Source organism: Guillardia theta (genome assembly GCF_000315625.1).
Source record: "Guillardia theta CCMP2712 unplaced genomic scaffold GUITHscaffold_18, whole genome shotgun sequence".
NCBI lineage: Eukaryota > Cryptophyceae > Pyrenomonadales > Geminigeraceae > Guillardia > Guillardia theta.
Window position 1 is genome coordinate 303,185 of NW_005434656.1, and position 18,401 is coordinate 321,585.

General features: G+C 46.7%; 6 protein-coding genes across 7 annotated transcripts; 2 read left to right on the forward strand and 4 right to left on the reverse strand.

Moving 5' to 3' along the window:
* Positions 1 to 1,788: 1,788 nt before the first annotated feature.
* GUITHDRAFT_104842 (hypothetical protein) lies at positions 1,789 to 6,787 on the reverse strand (the record flags this gene model as incomplete). Its single annotated transcript, XM_005836237.1, has 6 exons — positions 1,789 to 2,620; positions 2,871 to 4,661; positions 4,718 to 4,926; positions 4,984 to 5,048; positions 5,264 to 6,030; positions 6,186 to 6,787. 6 exons carry the CDS (start codon positions 6,785 to 6,787, stop codon positions 1,789 to 1,791), a joined length of 4,266 nt encoding a protein of 1,421 aa, XP_005836294.1.
* Positions 6,788 to 6,908: 121 nt separating this feature from the next.
* Positions 6,909 to 8,719, forward strand: GUITHDRAFT_104843 (hypothetical protein; the record flags this gene model as incomplete). The annotated part of the gene is made up of 2 exons (XM_005836238.1): positions 6,909 to 7,968; positions 8,406 to 8,719. The coding sequence occupies 2 exons, from the start codon at positions 6,909 to 6,911 to the stop codon at positions 8,717 to 8,719; spliced, it is 1,374 nt and encodes a 457-aa protein (XP_005836295.1).
* A 276-nt stretch (positions 8,720 to 8,995) lies between these two features.
* Positions 8,996 to 9,829, reverse strand: GUITHDRAFT_104844 (hypothetical protein; the record flags this gene model as incomplete). The annotated part of the gene is made up of 1 exon (XM_005836239.1): positions 8,996 to 9,829. One exon carries the CDS (start codon positions 9,827 to 9,829, stop codon positions 8,996 to 8,998), a length of 834 nt encoding a protein of 277 aa, XP_005836296.1.
* A 251-nt stretch (positions 9,830 to 10,080) lies between these two features.
* GUITHDRAFT_104845 (hypothetical protein) lies at positions 10,081 to 11,997 on the reverse strand (the record flags this gene model as incomplete). Its single annotated transcript, XM_005836240.1, has 1 exon — positions 10,081 to 11,997. One exon carries the CDS (start codon positions 11,995 to 11,997, stop codon positions 10,081 to 10,083), a length of 1,917 nt encoding a protein of 638 aa, XP_005836297.1.
* A 1,442-nt stretch (positions 11,998 to 13,439) lies between these two features.
* GUITHDRAFT_151503 (hypothetical protein) lies at positions 13,440 to 13,991 on the forward strand (the record flags this gene model as incomplete). The annotated part of the gene is made up of 1 exon (XM_005836241.1): positions 13,440 to 13,991. A coding segment is annotated over exon 1 (393 nt), but the record flags the coding sequence as incomplete, so codon positions are not given.
* A 502-nt stretch (positions 13,992 to 14,493) lies between these two features.
* On the reverse strand, positions 14,494 to 17,039 carry GUITHDRAFT_157412 (asparaginyl-tRNA synthetase; the record flags this gene model as incomplete). 2 transcript variants are annotated; one of them, XM_005836431.1, is made up of 15 exons in its annotated part: positions 14,494 to 14,540; positions 14,594 to 14,650; positions 14,776 to 14,947; positions 14,998 to 15,050; positions 15,096 to 15,201; positions 15,254 to 15,317; positions 15,568 to 15,605; positions 15,650 to 15,704; positions 15,757 to 15,836; positions 15,881 to 15,976; positions 16,036 to 16,070; positions 16,122 to 16,161; positions 16,214 to 16,268; positions 16,326 to 16,411; positions 16,461 to 16,802. In XM_005836431.1, the coding sequence occupies 15 exons, from the start codon at positions 16,800 to 16,802 to the stop codon at positions 14,494 to 14,496; spliced, it is 1,326 nt and encodes a 441-aa protein (XP_005836488.1). The 2 variants fall into 2 exon arrangements, with proteins under 2 accessions (XP_005836488.1, XP_005836489.1); XM_005836432.1 differs by lacking the exons at positions 16,036 to 16,070; positions 16,122 to 16,161 and adding exons at positions 15,365 to 15,408; positions 15,454 to 15,507 and having other exon boundaries at positions 15,096 to 15,228; positions 15,549 to 15,605; positions 15,807 to 15,976; positions 16,461 to 17,039.
* Between the last annotated feature and the right edge of the window lie 1,362 nt (positions 17,040 to 18,401).

The window sequence follows — 18,401 nt, forward strand, 5'->3', positions numbered from 1 at the left end:
AGTATCCGACATCAGAAACTTGATCATACGAGTCAGCCAGGCATTGGACGGACTGTACGCCATCTTCACAAAATCTCACTGAATGGATCTATTTTCAGCCTGACAACAGCCAAACATGGACGCTTCAACCTTATAGTGATGATCTCATTGTCTTGCAGGACTAGTATTGTGCCAGGAATGTAGGTTATCTTGGATCGACACAAGGCAATTTGACCCCGGCCCGGTGAGTCTGTTCTCTCTGTTGAACCATATCAAGTTTATTTCACCATGTTTGGCTGCCATCGCCAAAAAACTTTCAATACGTCACATCACTGCCTTTTGCGTGAGATGCGTGCTTACAAACAATTCATTGTTGACGTCTGCAGCCTGCAAACTTCGGGCTTTAAGTGTCATTAAGGGCTCTAAAATACAAGGCCTAAACTTCTACTATGATACAAATGAGACGGCAAGGAATAATTCTGTTGCGTATTATTGTGCCCTTTACCTGTATTTGATTCATCATCAACGCCCAACCGATCCGCCAGGTTTCAAGACAGCTCGATAGGGAATGGTAGGTAGTCATGTAAAACCATCGTGCTGCATTTTTCGCCTCGAATTCAATCTGCGCTCATCTCCATCATGTGGCCGCGCTCATCTCCATCATGTGACCGCGCTCATCTCCATCATGTGGCCGCGCTCATCTCCATCATGTGGCCGCGCTCATCTCCATCATGTGGCCGCGCTCATCTCCATCATGTGGCCGCGCTCATCTCCATCATGTGGCCGCGCTCATCTCCATCATGTGGCCGCGCTCATCTCCATCATGTGGCCGCGCTCATCTGTATCATCGGAGGGATCGCTCTCTGAGGCCGGCCTGCTCAACAATAATAAATGTACCAGATATTAACCTAAATCAGGGCTGAGATGTCATGTTCCCTTATATCGCAACGTTTGGGATTGTTGCCAGTCAACCTCTGACCCTAACTCCTGCAAGATAGAGCGGTTCGTATTGTTGCGTAGTTGCTAGAAACTTTTTCTCCTCTGCCAAATATCTGCTGACCAACCGTTGGTAAAGCTTCAACTTTTCGCATTGTTGCTAGCACGGTGTTGACTCCTTTGCACCTAGAATCCTCTCAAATAATCGATTCATCGCGTCGTTTCGGATTGTTGCCCCTCCTCCCTCGACTTCTTAGCTCCTAGTGTAAGGGTTGAAACCGGCTATAGGTTAACGTAGATTGGTCCGTCATGTTCACATGCTTGCATCGTTTCGGATTGTTGCCCCTCCTCCCTCGACTTCTTAGCTCCTAGTGTAAGGGTTGAATCTGATGCAGATAAACGTAGATTGGTCCGTCATGTTCACATGCTTGCATCGTTTCGGATTGTTGCCCCCTCCCCCTCGACTTCTTAGCTCCTAGTGTAAGGGTTGAAACCGGCTATAGGTTAACGTAGATTGGTCCGTCATGTTCACATGCTTGCATCGTTTCGGATTGTTGCCCCTCCTCCCTCGACTTCTTAGCTCCTAGTGTAAGGCACGGGGGAGGAACTCCCAATAAAAGGGTCTAGTACCGGTATTTTTATGATATTTTGGGGGTACCTTTTCAGGAGGGGGTGGGTGAGTTTGCAGGAAATCGCAATGGCAGCAAGGCGGCGACCAGGTTTAAGGATGATTTACTCAGCCTGTGCAATGATGACAATCGTGAAACCACCATAGCCTTTCAGGAAATTGTAAAATCTATATCATGGTATCAATCATTTGAATTGCATCGTAGCAGTGTTTAATATTTTCCACAATACGTATCTCTCTTTTTTCTACTTGCAGCCAGCAATGCTACGCAATCCCCGGAACCGTTGCATATTACCTGTTAATCCTTCATCCCATTGCCCTGATTTAGCATATACTCGCTTTCGATTGTTCTTCTGCGTACTATTGTCTGGCTCCACATCATGATCAGATCCATCCCGTGCATTGAAAGCTTCACGGTCGTGCGGTTTGCTCAGGACAATTCGCTTCTTCGAATGCTCGTACACAAAAGGCAGGTTTGGATCCACCTTTTTAGATAATTCTATGCATGCCTGATTGAATTTTCTCAGAAAATCCTTCTTGTTCAGATGGCCGATCAAGGACCACAGATTCTCTACACTATCCGTGCAGAGAGTTCGTGAATTGAAGTCATAGTCTCTATCACCCAGCGCATGATTCTTATCCCTCACATACTGTTGTACTTGCAGATGAGTATCAATTGCAACTATGAAGCCTTCAAATGTTACAGATGATAGTCCCTTGACATGTTTTTGGCTGACACTGGTCCAGTCGATGCCTTCCAATAGCCATCTTCGACCCTCTTGAACGAGACGTATCCTCTCTGAAACTTTCAGCCCTCTTTCATCGAATGCTTTGTGCAGGCCAGACATGGCCTCTGCCATTCTTGCTGTCGCTTCATGTCCTTCTGCCCTTAGTAGACTGATGGCCTTGTCACTGAACATCTTCAGCATGATATCCACCGATTGTGGATCGGCGGTCCCGTCGACTTCCATCTGAGTCATCCAAGCAGGATTCTTCTTGGCGATATCACTGTAAGCTTTATGCCATATCTGGGCTTCCGTAGAAGACGATTGAGACTTCCCTGATCCAATGGAATGCCTGACATTCTTCAACAAGTGATTGATGCACGGCGAGAAAAACAACAACTTGTTCGTAATTGGAGAGAGGACGGGATTGGATAACCATTCGTCGAATTTAAAGCGGATCTTGTGTTCATCAAAGTCATTTAGTCCATCAGCTATTCTTCGCTCCATCTCCCAAGGAGTGAATGTTTCCCCCCCCCTCTTCATTGTGCTTGGCCAATGAAAGAACTTCTTCATATCCGTACCGTCTGCAAAATATTTGAAACCTGCAAAACATCTCTTTCAGGGTCGCTCTGGGCCTCTTGCTCGTGTGGCATCGTAGCGTCTTCTCCTTCTGAACTTGCCATATGGCCTGGTTCTGTCGTAACTGCAAAACAAACTGTTTGATTTCTCTCATTTCAGCAACATCCATGTGTACAATTCCTTGCTGAGGTGTGATGGGCAATGACGACAAGTCATCACCATCGTACTCATCTGGATGGTCCAATGTGCACTCACTCTCAATGTCGTGCTCTGAAATTGGAGGTTCGAACTTGAATATCCCCGAAATGTATGCTGAAATAGATGTACATAAATGTCTATATTCCATACTGGTTGCAGTCTTGTTAATGGCCTTCACTTCCTGAATGAATGTACTTGGCTTGTCTTGGTAGAAATAACGATATATACAGGCGAACTCCCCATCGAAAGACCACACATTGAAGTTCACGCCTCTCTTCCAAGCTTCATTGGTGACAGCTAAAAAAATATCCTTTCCATCTTTGGAACACAAACTTTTATGGGCAAAGCCGATGTAAACAGGCGCAGGAGGCATATGCTTTTGTCCATCCTGTGCAACAACACATATTGCATCTTCTGCTAGTTCGGCGATCGCCGTCTTGTAGTACAAGTCATTGTATACATTTAATTCATCTTGAATTGAACGCTGCTCGTCCTCGCTTGGTGTGGCGGTACTGATGTAGTTGTTCAGACGATCAATCAGTTGCGGCACTTGAGTTTGGATCTGACTACATCCCTCAATGACCCCGGCCATGTACAATTGATGTGGCGTAAACCTGACTTCATTAGAGACATTCCTTCTCGTATCTGCGTTGTTGCTAATCATTTTTGCAACATACTTATCACGAATTTTCTTGTAGTCCCGTTCAGTCGTTGATTTCCTTTCATTGATGTGATCCAAGTCAGTTTTCAATAAGCCTATCACATGCTCCCGAATCGATTCAGCGGTTGTTCCCTCCAAACAAAGCTGTGCCAACCGTCTCTGTCGCATCTCAAGCCGTTCACACAAATCCATTGTTTTCCCCGTGACTCCACCTAAATCTGCTTCGCAGTCTTCGAACTGTTTACAAAACCCAGCATTGATCATCGTCTTGTCCATCGCCAACACATGAATACCATCTACAAGGTTAAAATTCATTTCACCGTAATCATGCAAAACCTCGCTGCAGATTCTTGACTTGTTTAGATCACGTGTCTTCATGTCTGCACTCTGCAGCTTATGAAGAGTAGATATGGACGGTAGAGGCAAGTTATGCAAAGCCTGATCAGAATGGAAGTTTCTCGTATACTTGTTCCCTGGACCTGACAGTAAACGGAACGTACTCCCGTCGCAAGCATTGAGAATTGTTGATGCGAAACTCAAAACCTCCGGAGAGAATCTCATGCCCCTCGAATCTTTCGCTCTGAAGCTCTGTTGACACCAATCCATGACGAGGTAAGGCATGATTCTATGTGTGCTTTTGAAAGCTTGGATGTCGTTTCTGGCAAAGATTACTAACTCCGAAAGTATATCCGGCAATCCAGCAGAATGCAGATTTGAAACAGCATTTTCGAATTTACATATCGCAGATAGCTCATGCTCTGTATTCTTGTCATGTGTTTGACACAGAGAGTCGTGTTCACTCAAAATCCTTCTAATCATGTCACATCGGGTGTGGCTGTCAAGGGTTCTAAAAGTTTCAAGGACTGTCTGAATGAACAGTTCGGATTGCGCCTTGGCATGTTTGTTTGGAAGACTCTCACTTGTGTCAACATGTTCATCCGACATTCTTGCATACCTGTACAATGAACGTCAGGTCACTGGCATGGAAAGAAAGCAACATCTCAGACTTACTTCACAAAGTAATCGTGTATAGTAGTTTGCAATGAATTCAAATTCTCGAAGTGAGCAGTAGACCATTCTTCCATGCGAGAAAGAAGGTTTCGATTCTTCCTGTGAACGTTGCCAATACGTGTACGAAGTCGATTCAAGTGCTCATAAATGGCCTTTGTGCCTCCATGTGATTTGCCAGATGCTTGTTGTTCGAAAACCTGCATGTAGTGCTGGAGAAAACATCTCGAAAATCCTTCTGATGTAGGCCCATAGACATCTCCGAGGACCTTTAGTTTGTTCTGGACTTCATACAAGGATACAGAACGAAGACTCCACTTGAGGTAATGGGTCACTGAAACTAAAAGATTCTCGTCTTCACACTCCACAGATAAAGTTGAATGGCCATGACATTGCAAGAAATCCAACAGCTTGAAAACCAAGGCATCATCCCATTGAGAGAGCAGGATCTGCTCAAGATCATTGCAATCCTTGTTTTTTTTCAACCCTCCAAATCATCCTTGTCTATAGTGATGTGTTTAATAAATTGTATCCACGTCGATGTATCACCCAGGGTGTTTTCATTCCTATATGCAATATTCTCGTAGACCCACATCCAATTGACAAAGATCGGGGTTCTGTATTCATCTCCAAGGTTATCTGTCTCTTCTTTGTAGGTTTTTAGTAGAATCTGTTTCACCTTTTCGTAGGCCTCGCTAGGTTCCTTTTTATTGTTTGCATATTGATCCAAATCACATTCGGTTGGATATTCTTCCAAATCTGTTTCGGTAACTTGGGACAGTGCATCCGATGACGCATCAATAGATTCCGTTACACCCGTGTCTGTCTCGGTGGACACGGATTCCGTTTCATCGTATTCACGCGTCAGGCTCTTGAACCTCCTTTCGAGGTCTGATATGCTGATTTCTCTATTGAAAGACGGTGTGCTCTGATCTGCGTCCTCGACAAGTTTCATCCCCCTGTCCAACCTCTTCTTGTGCGCCATAAAGTGTACCTTGACATGTCTGATGTTCTTCATGCAGGATATGAGGAAGGGGACGATGCTGTCTGGATCGCTGTGGTCTATGCTGATGTTCGAACAACCCTCAATGTACTTTGCCACAAGCTTCTCCATCATCACCTTCCTAAGGCACTCATCGGACAAGTTCTTGATGGGTTCGGCCTTGGGTTGTGAGCACATTCTCTCCGCCTGTTTCCATTCCTGTGGGGTGATGGAGAATGCGGATCTTGCCTTTACATCCTTTCCAAGCACGCGGAAGGGCATCTTGAACGTGCCAAGAACCTTGATCTCCTTCACATGCCCCTCCAATGCAGCCCTATCAACGTGACTTATGTCTAGCGATGGTGCTTTCTCAATCGCACTCCTCAACCCCGCCTCCATGCTGTTGCTTTTCCTATCATTCATCGCTCTTGTTAAGGGATACGGCGATGGATTTAAATGACAAGACAATGTCTACAATCATGAACCTACCTACGCTCTGGTATCTGTACTGTAAGCAACCTAGACATGCAAAAGGGGTCCTGATTGATCCTGACTATGTGGTCCACATCGTGTGGCACGCTCATCCGAAGTTGATCAAACTTAGAGATCACGCTCTTTTCAAACCCCACCCATTGGATGGAGTATACCGGGTTCAACCTCTTTGTATCGCACTTGGAAAGCAGTAGCTTGTAACGTTCAAATGGATGCGTGTCGAACAGGTAAACAGATTCCATCAAGACTGCATCGAATATCAAGATCTTGGGAATGTACTTGTCGATCGTGACTTGATCCTCCGTATAGTGTGCCAGTACGCATGAATCCATGGGGAGTGCGTTATTAAGCATTATGTCGGCCTGTGAAAGGTAAACCTTGCCGTGCAGGCCAATGAGAGTGAATCCATTCTTGTCCGTGTATAGGCTGAATGTGACCCGATTCTTTGGTAACCAAGTTGCAGTGTGTTCCTTTCTATCGTCTTCACATCGTTTAAAAGGCTTGTTATCGATCTCAATAACCCTTGTCAACTCCAACGGGATATTGAATATGTGCGACATTTCTGCAAGGCACATGTTCACAATAAACCGATCCAACATGCCTGAATCCATGTGTGAAAGTCGAAAGCTGTCATGCAAGCCTTTGTTTATATCAAAACCAAAAAAAAACAACAGCTGTATTTAAGCGAATCATGACGAAACATTGTTTGAGAAAGTCGAGATGTCGGATAGCTCCTGGCCTATACAGACCTTTAAAGTCTTATCGTTGTTGACGAACCTTATCGCCCCCATCTTGAAGTCGTTGGGTATCTTCTTTCCTCAAATCGAGGTGTTGAAGAACTGCAGTCCATCGGCAGTTAAGACATGGAACTTCTTTGCATGCCGTCGTGGTATCACCGGTGGTTTTTCACTTTCCAGTATCTTCTTCTCGACACTGGAGGGTTATAGCTACCATGCAAGTGCCGTGTACGGTATTCACTTCGCCGCAATACTTTCATTGCTTTTCTTCCTTTACATGACAAGGGATGCTGACAAACTCCTTGATGTCTGCTACAACATCAACTTCATCAACGTAGTCAATGCGTTATTTGTCATTTTTGACATGTATTTTGGCTATGACCACGAAGTAGGGATTCAGAGTTCTTTCTTTGGATTTATCGTGTGTGATTTAATATGCCAGATTATCATCACTGCACTGATCGTTTACGTACTCCGTGAAGTTGCCCCAGATCTGGGGAGTTTGAAATCGGATAACCCCAACAAGCAATATTACATCAACACTTTCCTGTACCGGATGGGACCAAACCCTTCTTTATGGATGCTGGTGAACGCCATTAGCATGCAATTGGTTTACTTGTGTACCGGGCATGATGTATCGTTGCTTATACTTCGCATGGTATGTGTCGCTCTGTGCTACCTATCCATGTTCAAGTTCAGGATGTTCTTTTTCTATATGCAATATTCAGGTCATCAATCCGAGTACGTTTCCCTCATGCACTGGCGAGATGTCGTCAAAGCATTCAAAAATACCACCAAACATTTCAATATCATAATGGAAGATGATTTCAGGAAGGATAGGATTGAAAAGTTCTTCGGTAATATAAATTCGCCTTTCTACGTGATCATCAATGCAAATATAACTACAGCCAATTGCACCGTTCTGAATCCTGATGAGATGATCCTCATGGCCATGTACTGGGATAATATGGAACAGTTCAGGAAAACGTTCCAAGACGCGGAATTATTCATCCAAGGACTTAAGACTGGAACTGCTGCAAACGGTGGGAGGGGGTTCATTATAAAGACGCGTGAGAAAATTGAAGAGAAGAATAAGTCAAACATAATCTATTACCCAACTGAATTCACACATATGCATACCGTGCGTGAGTTTCAGCTCAAAAAGGTTCCGACGACGTTTGACTATGAAAAGCATGGGGATAGTATCAAAAAATCTCCGACTGTACTCAACTACATGTTCATTGCGCAAATGATGGGATCGGAACAGACTCGAAAGATAAGGAGTAGCAAAGGTGCAATCTGAGTGTAAGAAAACACCCAGATCCTTGAGTTATCAATAAACGTCCGAATCTAACACATACGTGCCTAAAAACTATTTGAATATAATGTTCATTGAACGAGACAAAGTAGATATAGATGTCAGTGAAGCTGTTATTATCAAATCAGCTAGATATTGTGAAGCATGATGATCAGATTATAGTGGAGAACGTTGCGAGTGTCATCCTGAGTCTTGGGAAAGAGTATGCCTTCCATGACTTTGACATAAAGAAACACGATAGTGGATATGTTATGAGTGTAAAGACATCCCCGCACGCAAGCATATCCCTTGTAGACATGCAACTTATCAAAGACTGCAACCCAATAAGGGTTCAAGACGTGTACGTGAATGTTATCGAAGGTGTGATTCGTGTGAATGTGATCATATTGAATTCAGGCATACCCGTTGTGATCACGGATACCGACGTGATAAGGGTCAAGAAGAGGAAGATATGGAATATATTTCAGCGGGCATAGTCTATTCATTACAATCTGTCCACCTTTAAGGCTGGGTTGTGACGTATAGATTTGGGCGGTGTTTTAGATCGAAATCGTTCAATGACCTCTACAACCTCCATCTTCATGTTCCTCCATGGGCAAGGGCATAGATCGTCCACTGCACATGGCTTTCTTTGCAACGGGCAGTAAATGCATCTTTTGGATTTAGGGTATACCCTACCAAAGACGTTCTGAACGCTTCTGCTTATCTTTTCGTAGGGTGACATGCCTTGCTATCGAGGGGTCGTTGCGGTCTTAGTACTTTATATCGACACTAGTAAAACCCATGACATCTATCTCCTTATTGGTCAAATTACGTATGCACATCTTAATAAGATTTTCAACCTCGGTGATGAACTTACACTTTATCTTAAAATAGCATTTCAGGTGGGCCTCGATGGGCAGCAGGTGCTGTAGCTCGTGTATCTTGGGTAGGAGTATAACGTTTTGCATGGTGATGCCCATTCTCATCAGGTATACGATCCCTATGAAGAGCACGTTTTTCTTGAACATCCCAAGCTGTGTACTGAACTTCTGTGACAACATATTCAAGAATCGGACAATGTATTCTGAAGCGGTGGAAGCAACGGATCTGCGCATCTCTTCGTCCCATTCGGGATAACAGATCCTTATCTTGCTACATTGGTGCAACATGTTGGTGACTATGTTGCAAAGCCTCGGTACTTTTCCTGGATTATTGATCTTGAAATCTTTTAAAAGTTTCCACATCACTTGCCTGTGCTTGAGCATCATTCTATTCTTTTCGTTCATGTAACTCTTCTTACAAACATCGGATGACAATATCCATACAAGGCATTTATTCACTTCATCGAAACTGTAAAGACTATCCTCCACTGTTTTCTGTGACATGACCTTGTTGTAAAAGTCCCTGTTGCTCACGTTTGAGACCAAGATGTCTTCATCTAGCATCATATTATCCATGAATTCATCCATTGGGAACACCTTCTGTTTGACACAACACCCTGTAATGAAGCATACACGGCTATCGTTCTCATCGATAAGGTCACAGCTACTTTCATCTTTGCAATTATGGACTTCACCACATTCCAAGCATCCTGCAAGATCCATATCGAATATGTCCCAATGGCTGCACTTGTGTCCACAAAGACCCCTGGGTATAACGAATGGGCATCTTATCATCCTCCATATCCTAACCCTGTGGTCAAGTTCTACCCTCTTCTTGTAATACTTGCTATCCGCTTTGGGTCTGAATTGAAACGCGGGCTTAAGATTCGTTACACTCATACTGCAATGCCCCCCTTCGGTAGATTAGTTTTTATTGTTTAAAATCACAAATCAAAAAAGGATTGCTCTTTAAATCACCCGGTTGTCATGATCCTTCTCTTTTTACCACACCTCCTTCTACTTTCCCTGGATCTATCATAGTTGACACAGGCACGGGCGAGGTCCTTGATGTCGATCACAAACTTCATGATGTACCTTGGGAGCATGTGTTTCATGCATAAGTAGAGCTGTATGTGAACCCCGTACTTTGCGTTCAATACCACCACCCTCTCAAGGTTTGATGTCTTCCCACACCTTATACACTCCTTGCAGCATGCCCTTCCATTCTTGATTAGGGTAGAGTTTGTGTCCGATGCCTCGAACTTGAAGTAACTTGACTTGCTCGACTTCCTATTCTTTATGTCATTGTAATAACCACCATGGTCACTGCTCGACATTTTGAGTATGGAGCTGAGTGAAGTCCCTATCCTTGGGTTCGAATAATGATTGGCGAACTCACATGGCTTCGTGAACTCATTTCCGGTATGGTTCCATCTCTTGAAGGTGCCGCAACATGGGCAGAGTATGTAGCTAGCGCCCTGTATGACGAGTATCTTGCCAAGCATGTTGACGCTTATGATAGAGTTATGAAGCCCACAGGAAGCACAGCGCAACTGGTTGGTCTGCATACATAGTCTGAGTTTCGATGAGACGGTAAAGCCATTGAGTTTGTTGCAGCACTTCATGCAGATGTGGACCTTCATCATGTTCTCCATTTGGAAATGGTCCGAGCTATATCTCTTTAGTATTGCAGAGCATTGCATCGCTGTAAGGTTACATGGAAGCGGATACACCTTACATCTAGAATGCAAGTGGTCTATGATGTTGAATTCTTCCACGGTTATGTTCGGGTTGTCACGGTGATAGATTTTCCAGAGCAGGCCATTGATATTCACAGGGTTCATGGATTTTGCTGCATCGAAGAGATGGTCCATATCATCCGTAATTCTCCTCCATTTTACCACGACCTCCTTGGATGGTGCATGTCTGCCAGACCTGAACTTACATGTCCTGACACATCGATCCACACACACAGTGGCGACTTCATCCAATCTATCCCACGTCCAATCTCCACTCTGTAGGGTCTCTTGTCGGAATGCATCGGCGACATTGGGACAGATGTCAAAAAACGTCTGCATGCCTTGTACAGAACAAATGATCTCCTTCTCCGACACTATGAATGTGTTGCATGCATACCAGACGTACTCCATGATCGACAACTTTAAAAGATTGAGGTTTGAATAGATGAACCTTGCCTGCTCTTGTAATGGTCTTGTCATCATCGATCTTAACTCACTCGCGCATCGCACCCTCTGTTCGAATGATGGCCTCTTCGCAGTATTGGGATACAAGCCAAGCAGGAGCCCGTGCATTATGTTGACTAGAACAGGTGTAGAAGGGTCAACAAAAAGCTCCTCTGCAAGAAAGGCGACCCTGTTCCTCTTCAAGCACGGGATACTGTTGCATATCACATTCAATATGAGGTTTGACTTCCAGTCCTTCTGTATGAGACTTTGTGATATGAATCTTCCGATATCTGGTAGGGTGGAATGGTGGTAGGTGATACTAGGATGTAGCAACCTTGCATCGTTTGGTATGCGGTTGTATAGATCTGGGAACTTCTTGGCGATCCAACAAGATATCAGGCTTCTATCAATCATCACTTGTGCATCGCGGATCCCGTGCTTAAGGTCTTCGTGTGTCTTCCTGATGTAATGATCCAGCACCGGATCTTCTGGCCTGAATAGCGTTTGAATAGCTAAATCGCAACGTTTCGACATCTCGGTAAAAGCCGACGACCCGCCCGCAGACAGGGCGTTCCACACCGCGTTAACATGGCGTGAGCATGCTCGCCCGACCTCCTTGTCGTGTACCTTGGCCTCCCCATCTGACTGACAACATGACGTCAACACCCATCCTGTCAGAAAAGACTCGTGCAAGTATGCAAGCATGAGCGTACCCTGACTCTTTATAATCGGTTCTCGTCGCTCGTTGAACATCACTGAAACAGCAATATTTTGATGATGACTGCTTCCCTGTTGTGTGCTCAATGAGGACAATGGCTCTGAGATTCTGAATGACATCGTTTACTTGAACATATGGCCACATACAGAACGTTTTCACAGTAACATACATAGGTTGAAGAAAAAGCAGAGGTAAAGCGGAAATTGCAACGGGCAAACGTCGCTGCTTTCTGAGAATCAGTGTGTCAAGCTATGCAGATTCCAGTGAATTGCTCATTGGAAAGCGTGCATTGGAACCGCAAATCCTAAATGGAAGACCCAGACATCGAGAACATTCGCTGGAAGTGACGAAGTTCATGCAATAAAAGACTACCGTTTCATGTTGTTGATGTTCTGCATGACTGCATCAGGCATACCACATGAGAGAATCATGCAATATACGTGATGCTGGAACCTCATACAAGTGTAGCATGACCTTTGCATGCGAATCCGATCTTCATTCTGTCCTCATTGCATGTCTACCTCATGAACTTGAATGCATCGGTGGAACAAATTCCTAACAGTTCAAAAAAAGAGTGGGTTGTGGTACAAATTGATAACTGGAGTCTTGAACTGGGATCACCTATGGATTTAACCTAGATCTTAACCCCTTTCTCCAGGTTAACTAAAGTGGGCACACTACGCTACGCTATTCAGAAGGTCATCCATAAAACCCCTAGTGTAAGGGTTGAAACTGATGCAGATGAACGTAGATTGGTCCGTCATGTTCAACTTTCAAGGACATATAGGACACGGTTCCGACTTCAAACTGAAGCCTAAAAGTTCCCCCCGCCGCCGGCCGCGCGGCGCGCGCCGGCCGCGGCCCGACTCGCGACTCCGGCCTGAGTCTTTACTCAAAGTTAAGTTGGCCAGTCCGACGGTCCGACCGGTCACTCGCCCAGGGCGCCCGGCGCCGGGGACTCGACTGAGTCGGAGGGCCCGGCTTTAAGCCGGGCCGCGGCAGCCAAGTTAAGTGTGAAGGTGATGCCGATCAGTTAAGTTGGGGGACAGCACTGCACAGTAAAAGGGCTCGTACTGTTTTTAACTTAAATTTGAGTAAAGTTTTAGTACAGTGATGCGACTTTGCCTAGTTTACATCTTTCGGAGGGCTCCAAGTTTTACGCCCCCAGGCGGGACGGTCGCATTTCAACTTTTTTGAAAAACAATAAAAACGAGCATAAAACAATCGACAGAAGGGGGACGTTTAATACAGCTCAATAAATACCGGAAATCTGCATTAAACAAAGGTGATCGGGAAGCTCGCATGTGTGGAATGAATGTTGACTGAAACTGCGATTGACAATAAAGAATAGATAATGTCGATATTCTATTGGACATTTGTAGTAAGCAATAAAAAGTTCACATCCCCGCAACTTGTAGATTCCTCATTCCAGGGGAACGTGAGTAGAAGCGGCATGGTACCGAGCTCTTGTTCACGGAGCGCTTGCTGTCCCCTCCTCGTCTCGAGCTTGCTTACTATCTCGTTCTTGATCTCGCCTGTCAGGGCTGAGCTGTCCATTGTGGGTGCAGGATGGGGGCGTACAGGGACGATGAGTCTGAAAGTGGCCCTGGACAAGTTGGGGTACAAGACCTACCATATGATCGAGATCATCGAGCACAATTCCCATCATCTTGACCTGTGGATCGAACTTGCTGAGCTCCATTCCCAAGGCAAGCCTTACAAGCATGTCATCCACACCATCTTCGAGAACTACACCGCGGCTGTGGACTTTCCTGCTGCTGCGTGGTGGAAGGAGATTCTGGAGACCTTTCCGAATTCAAAGGTCATCCTCAGTACAAGAGACCCTGAAAGATGGTACAACTCTGCTAAGGAGACCATCTTTCAGGCGCTATGGCACCACAGGATCCTTGGGCTGTTTGTTCCTCTCTCGCGCAAGTTCACTGTCATGGTGCCATCCCTGTGGGACAAGGTTCTGGGAAAAGGGAGGCGGCCGACAGACTCCAAGGAGGAGACGATCAAAGCATATCTCCAGGACGCGGAAAGATTCAGAAAGTTGAATCTGCCCAAGAGGAGGAAGTTGGAGATCGCAGTCGGCAAGGAAGGTTGGAAGCCTTTGTGCGATTTCCTAGAGATTTCGCCGGGGTCATGTCCCACTGAGCCTTTCCCTCGGCTGAACGATCAGGCCGAGTTCAAGATGAGAGCTCTCCTCCCTTTGCGCACTGTTGCTGTCATGGTGCTGCTGTCTCCTGTCGGACTTGCCTGCCTTGTATGGTGCTTCTTCTTCAGGTCCAAAGGCAAGTCGGGCAAGAAGGAGTGAACTCACCAAGGTTTTTCATCTCCTAGTGCGTCTCAACGATCGAATGCATATGGGGAGCTTTATCGTTTTATGAGGAAAGAGATTTCTGTGAGAAAGGAGATGAGGTTAATTAAAGATGATCGAAAGAACTTCCAGGGTTTTCTTCCTTAACTGACGTGACCCCTTCCTAGCACATGGCATGTCCAGTCGCTCTGGGGAAAGGGATGACGTCTCCTGCAGTGCATGGGGGAGTCAATCTCGATTCTTCCACATATGGTCTGGCTCACGTATGTTCTCCAGGCCCGTGGCAAACTGCACGAGGCGGTCAAAGCCCAGCCCATAACCTGGAGGGGCACGGTGAGACGCTCCCAACCTTGGGAGGGAGGGAGAGAGAGGGGGGGGGGGAGGGGGAGAGAGAGAGAGTCTGTCTGGTGAGAGAGAGCATGAGTCCTGGTCGAGATCGTCTCACCAGCATGCGGCACCCCCCCAAATCTTCGAAGGTCGTTGTACCACTCGAGCGATGAGCCGTCGAGGCCCAGCTCCTCTATGCGCCCGAGAAGTCGGTCGATCCGCTCCTCCCTCTGGCTTCCTCCCACCATCTCTCCACATCGCGGGAAGAGAATGTCCATGGCAGCCACCGTCTTGCAGCAGCTCGTCAGTGGGAAGCGAAGGCTTGCGAGGAGGAACCTACCTTGTCATCGTCGTTGAGCCGCATGTAAAATGCCTTAATGTCCATCGGATAGTCTGCATCTCAGTCACAGAATGACATGCTGTGATTATATTCTTCACCATACACGATGACCGGCCCACCAAAATGCTCCTCACACAAGTATTTTTCGTGCTCGGTAGCAAGATCGTTCCCCCACTCGGCTGGCATTTCGAATTTTTTGCCACTCTGTCGAATCACCGTGAGCGATTCATCCTAGGAGGTTGTATGCCTTATTCACCCTCTGCAACAAGTCGATAGCATCGCCATACGCCAACCGAACGAAAGGTTTTTCTATGATGTCCCTTGATCATAGTTACATGTTCTAGTCACAACCTTGTGCAAAAAGTACCGGATCTGTCCAGTCAATGAGACGTTGGAGAATCCCTTCATGCCCTGAGCACGAAAAGTAAGCAGTCTCCTTGAATAACTCTCCTGCACCTTTTGGCATGCGTTGTCAAAAAAGTTCAGATCCTGCTCGTTCCTCTGGACATTCTTGATAAGGCTCATCGAGACTGAGGGTTGCATAACACTACCAGCATCAACTCCTTCAGCACAAACTTCAGCAGGCCCTCAGCATTCTCCATTACGTCCTACAATGACGTGAGGTAAATCAAAGGAGAGGCACGAGATTTACTTGGAGGTTGGAGAAAGCCATTTCAGGCTCGATCATCCAAAATTCGGCAAGGTGCCTGAAAGTTGGAATCCATCATGAGCGCGATTGTTCCATATATGGTTGGTTGCCTCTTTGTATGTGATTCTTCAGCCCGAAAAGTTGGTCCAAAGGTGTACACATTTCCCAGGGCACAAGCATAGGCTTCTGCCTGAGAGCAATCAGAGTGGTTGAGGCGCATGCAAACTGTGATACCTGAAGCTGACCAGATACCGTCAAGAACGTTGGCCTCTTGAAGAAATCTTGATTGTAATCCCAGGATCGATTTTCAGGGGTGTAACATGTGTCTGCCTGCATGCAGCCGCTTAGCGCCTTGTCCACTCATAACGAAGGAAATTCAGTCGACCCACCTTAGACATCAAAGTAGATACAGAGAAGAGCTCTCCTGCATTGCAACCACCAGGTCACAGACACTCCGATGAATGTCAAACCCCACCAGCTCCTTCACAATTTGATGTTGTGATCAACGGCGTGTGCTGCCATCAGGACTTGTCAACTTGGTCGTCGTTCCAACACAACTCGGCTCACCACATATTGGAACCCGTGCTCCTGAAAGTATTTATGCACAGAGAAAGCCAGAGTGCTGCAAGAGAAATTGGTTCATCACTGGCTCATCTCAAACAAATTAGCTGCCATCAACCTGCGGATCCTCGAAGCAGCTCCGTAGGTGTTGGATCGAGGTCGGAGATGTGGGATCGTACGAAGGAAGTCGAGGGGCAGCCTGGCCTGTTGCAGCCTCCTTCAGCCCGGACAGACGCACAGAGGAAGCTGCTACCTTTGCTAGTGGATAGGAGTCAGGAGAGCAGCTACCCAGCAGCTGAAGCCCTTCTGCCTGTACCTCAACACTCTGGCCGCTACCGGGGCTTTCGACGAGTTTCCCTGTCACTCTCCAGGAAGTGTGCGCGTGAGTGTTCTTGACGAGCTCTTGCCATCCTTCAGTATTTGGGTCGGCAAACACCTGAAGGCTCTTGAAGCAAGATCCGTCGTTGAGCTCCAGGAATGCGAATTTGCCCGACCCTTGCAAACGGATTGTCCTGGCCCAGCCACAAACAACAAGACGAGTGCCGATAAGGAGAGATTCACTCGCGAAAACGTCCTTGATGAGGAATCTCTGCATGAAACCTCGGGGAACTGGAGGCGAGGAACCAGAATCTCCCCCTGCTCGCACTGATCCGTCCTCACCACCCCTGAGGCGTAGACTTCCAACCTTGGCATTGTAGGGACTGGAAGGGTTCAGAAAGAGAGCATGACCAGTGGAGGTAGGAGAGACAGACGAGCAGACACGAGTGAAGGAGAGACAGACGTACAACAAGGGCAGGACAAGGAGGAAGCAAGCATGCGTCGCAGTTCCCATCGTTCCGCCCCTGGAGTGCATGCTGCGCTTTTCGGGCCTGCCTCAGGTGGCCGCCCGGGCTCCGGAGATTCGCCCCTGCCCGGCCGGGCCCGGCACGGCTCAGTTCGGAACTTGCCGCTGCCGCAGTGCCTGAGTACGGTGATTGTCTTCCGGGAATGATTTCACTTCTGAACCCCTTCTTTACTCAAAGTCTGAACAGTCTTGACAGTGTCAGGTACAAGCCTTCTCGACTCTCCTGATTGTCCTCGTTCAGTTGCTAATTGAAGCCTTTGAAGCTCTATTATTTATTTCGTAGTCGCCCCATTGATGCTGCATGACAGTCTACGAACAGAACTCCGTAGATGATCCGTACTGAAGTTACGAATCTGATCCAAGAAGTTTGCCACCCCCTCCTTGAGAGATCGCTTCCTCGTTCCCTTCCTCTCGCCTCTCTCCTGCCATTCACCTTGCATCTCATCAGGCAGGCAAGCCTCTGCTTGAATCCTCATTGCACCAGTGGTCGCAGATTTTTCTCCTTCCGAGCAAGCTGCTGCTGGATTGAAGCAAGCTTCAGTTGCTCCTGCTCTGTGTTACCTACATGATATTGTCTGGGAGAGTCTCAGACTCGCATGCTGTGATCTCCCCATGAGCCAGGACTGTCAACGTGGTTTCCTCCTCCTTGAACAGTGATTGCTCCGCATCTTCTTCTCCTCTGTACTGCTGTAACTCGTGGACGTCGTTAGGCGTCTCGTTCTGGTTGTAATACAATCCTCGGCCCTCACTGTCTTTGTACTCCTTCCAGCTGACCAGATTGCGGGCGCTTGTTGCCTTGTAAAACTCGCCCTGGCTGTGATCATGAGCTCTCATGCCCGGCAGAGGGATAGAGAAGGCGCTCGTCATGGTGACGTCATCATCCGAGACGATCTTGAGGCAATGATCAAAGCCCAAGTGTGACGTTGTCTGAAGGAGCTCTGTGTTCTGTGTAGAGAAGGGCAACGCCATGTCCGGGTCGAGCTGACGTAGAGACGACGTCTGGTCATCCTGACTTGTCCGTTGCTGAGTTTGGTTGAAAAGCGAGAAGTGGCGAAAACCAAATACCCCCAGCCCGAACGTGAGCAATGAGAGTGAGGCAGCAAAGATCATGCCATCTGTCAGCATTCTTTGAGATTTCTCTGGAGTCGTTGAAGCAGAAATTATCATGATCAGTGATGTGTCATTGAACGAGGCCATGGCTGTCCCGTTCAACGAGGCAATCGCAGTCCCGTTCGACGTAGCAAAAGCTGTTGAGGAATTGTACTCAATAGATGCATTGGGAATTGGAAGATGAGATGACGTCCGGGTAACAACACAAGATGATAAGTTTGAATCTGGAAACGAGCCTGT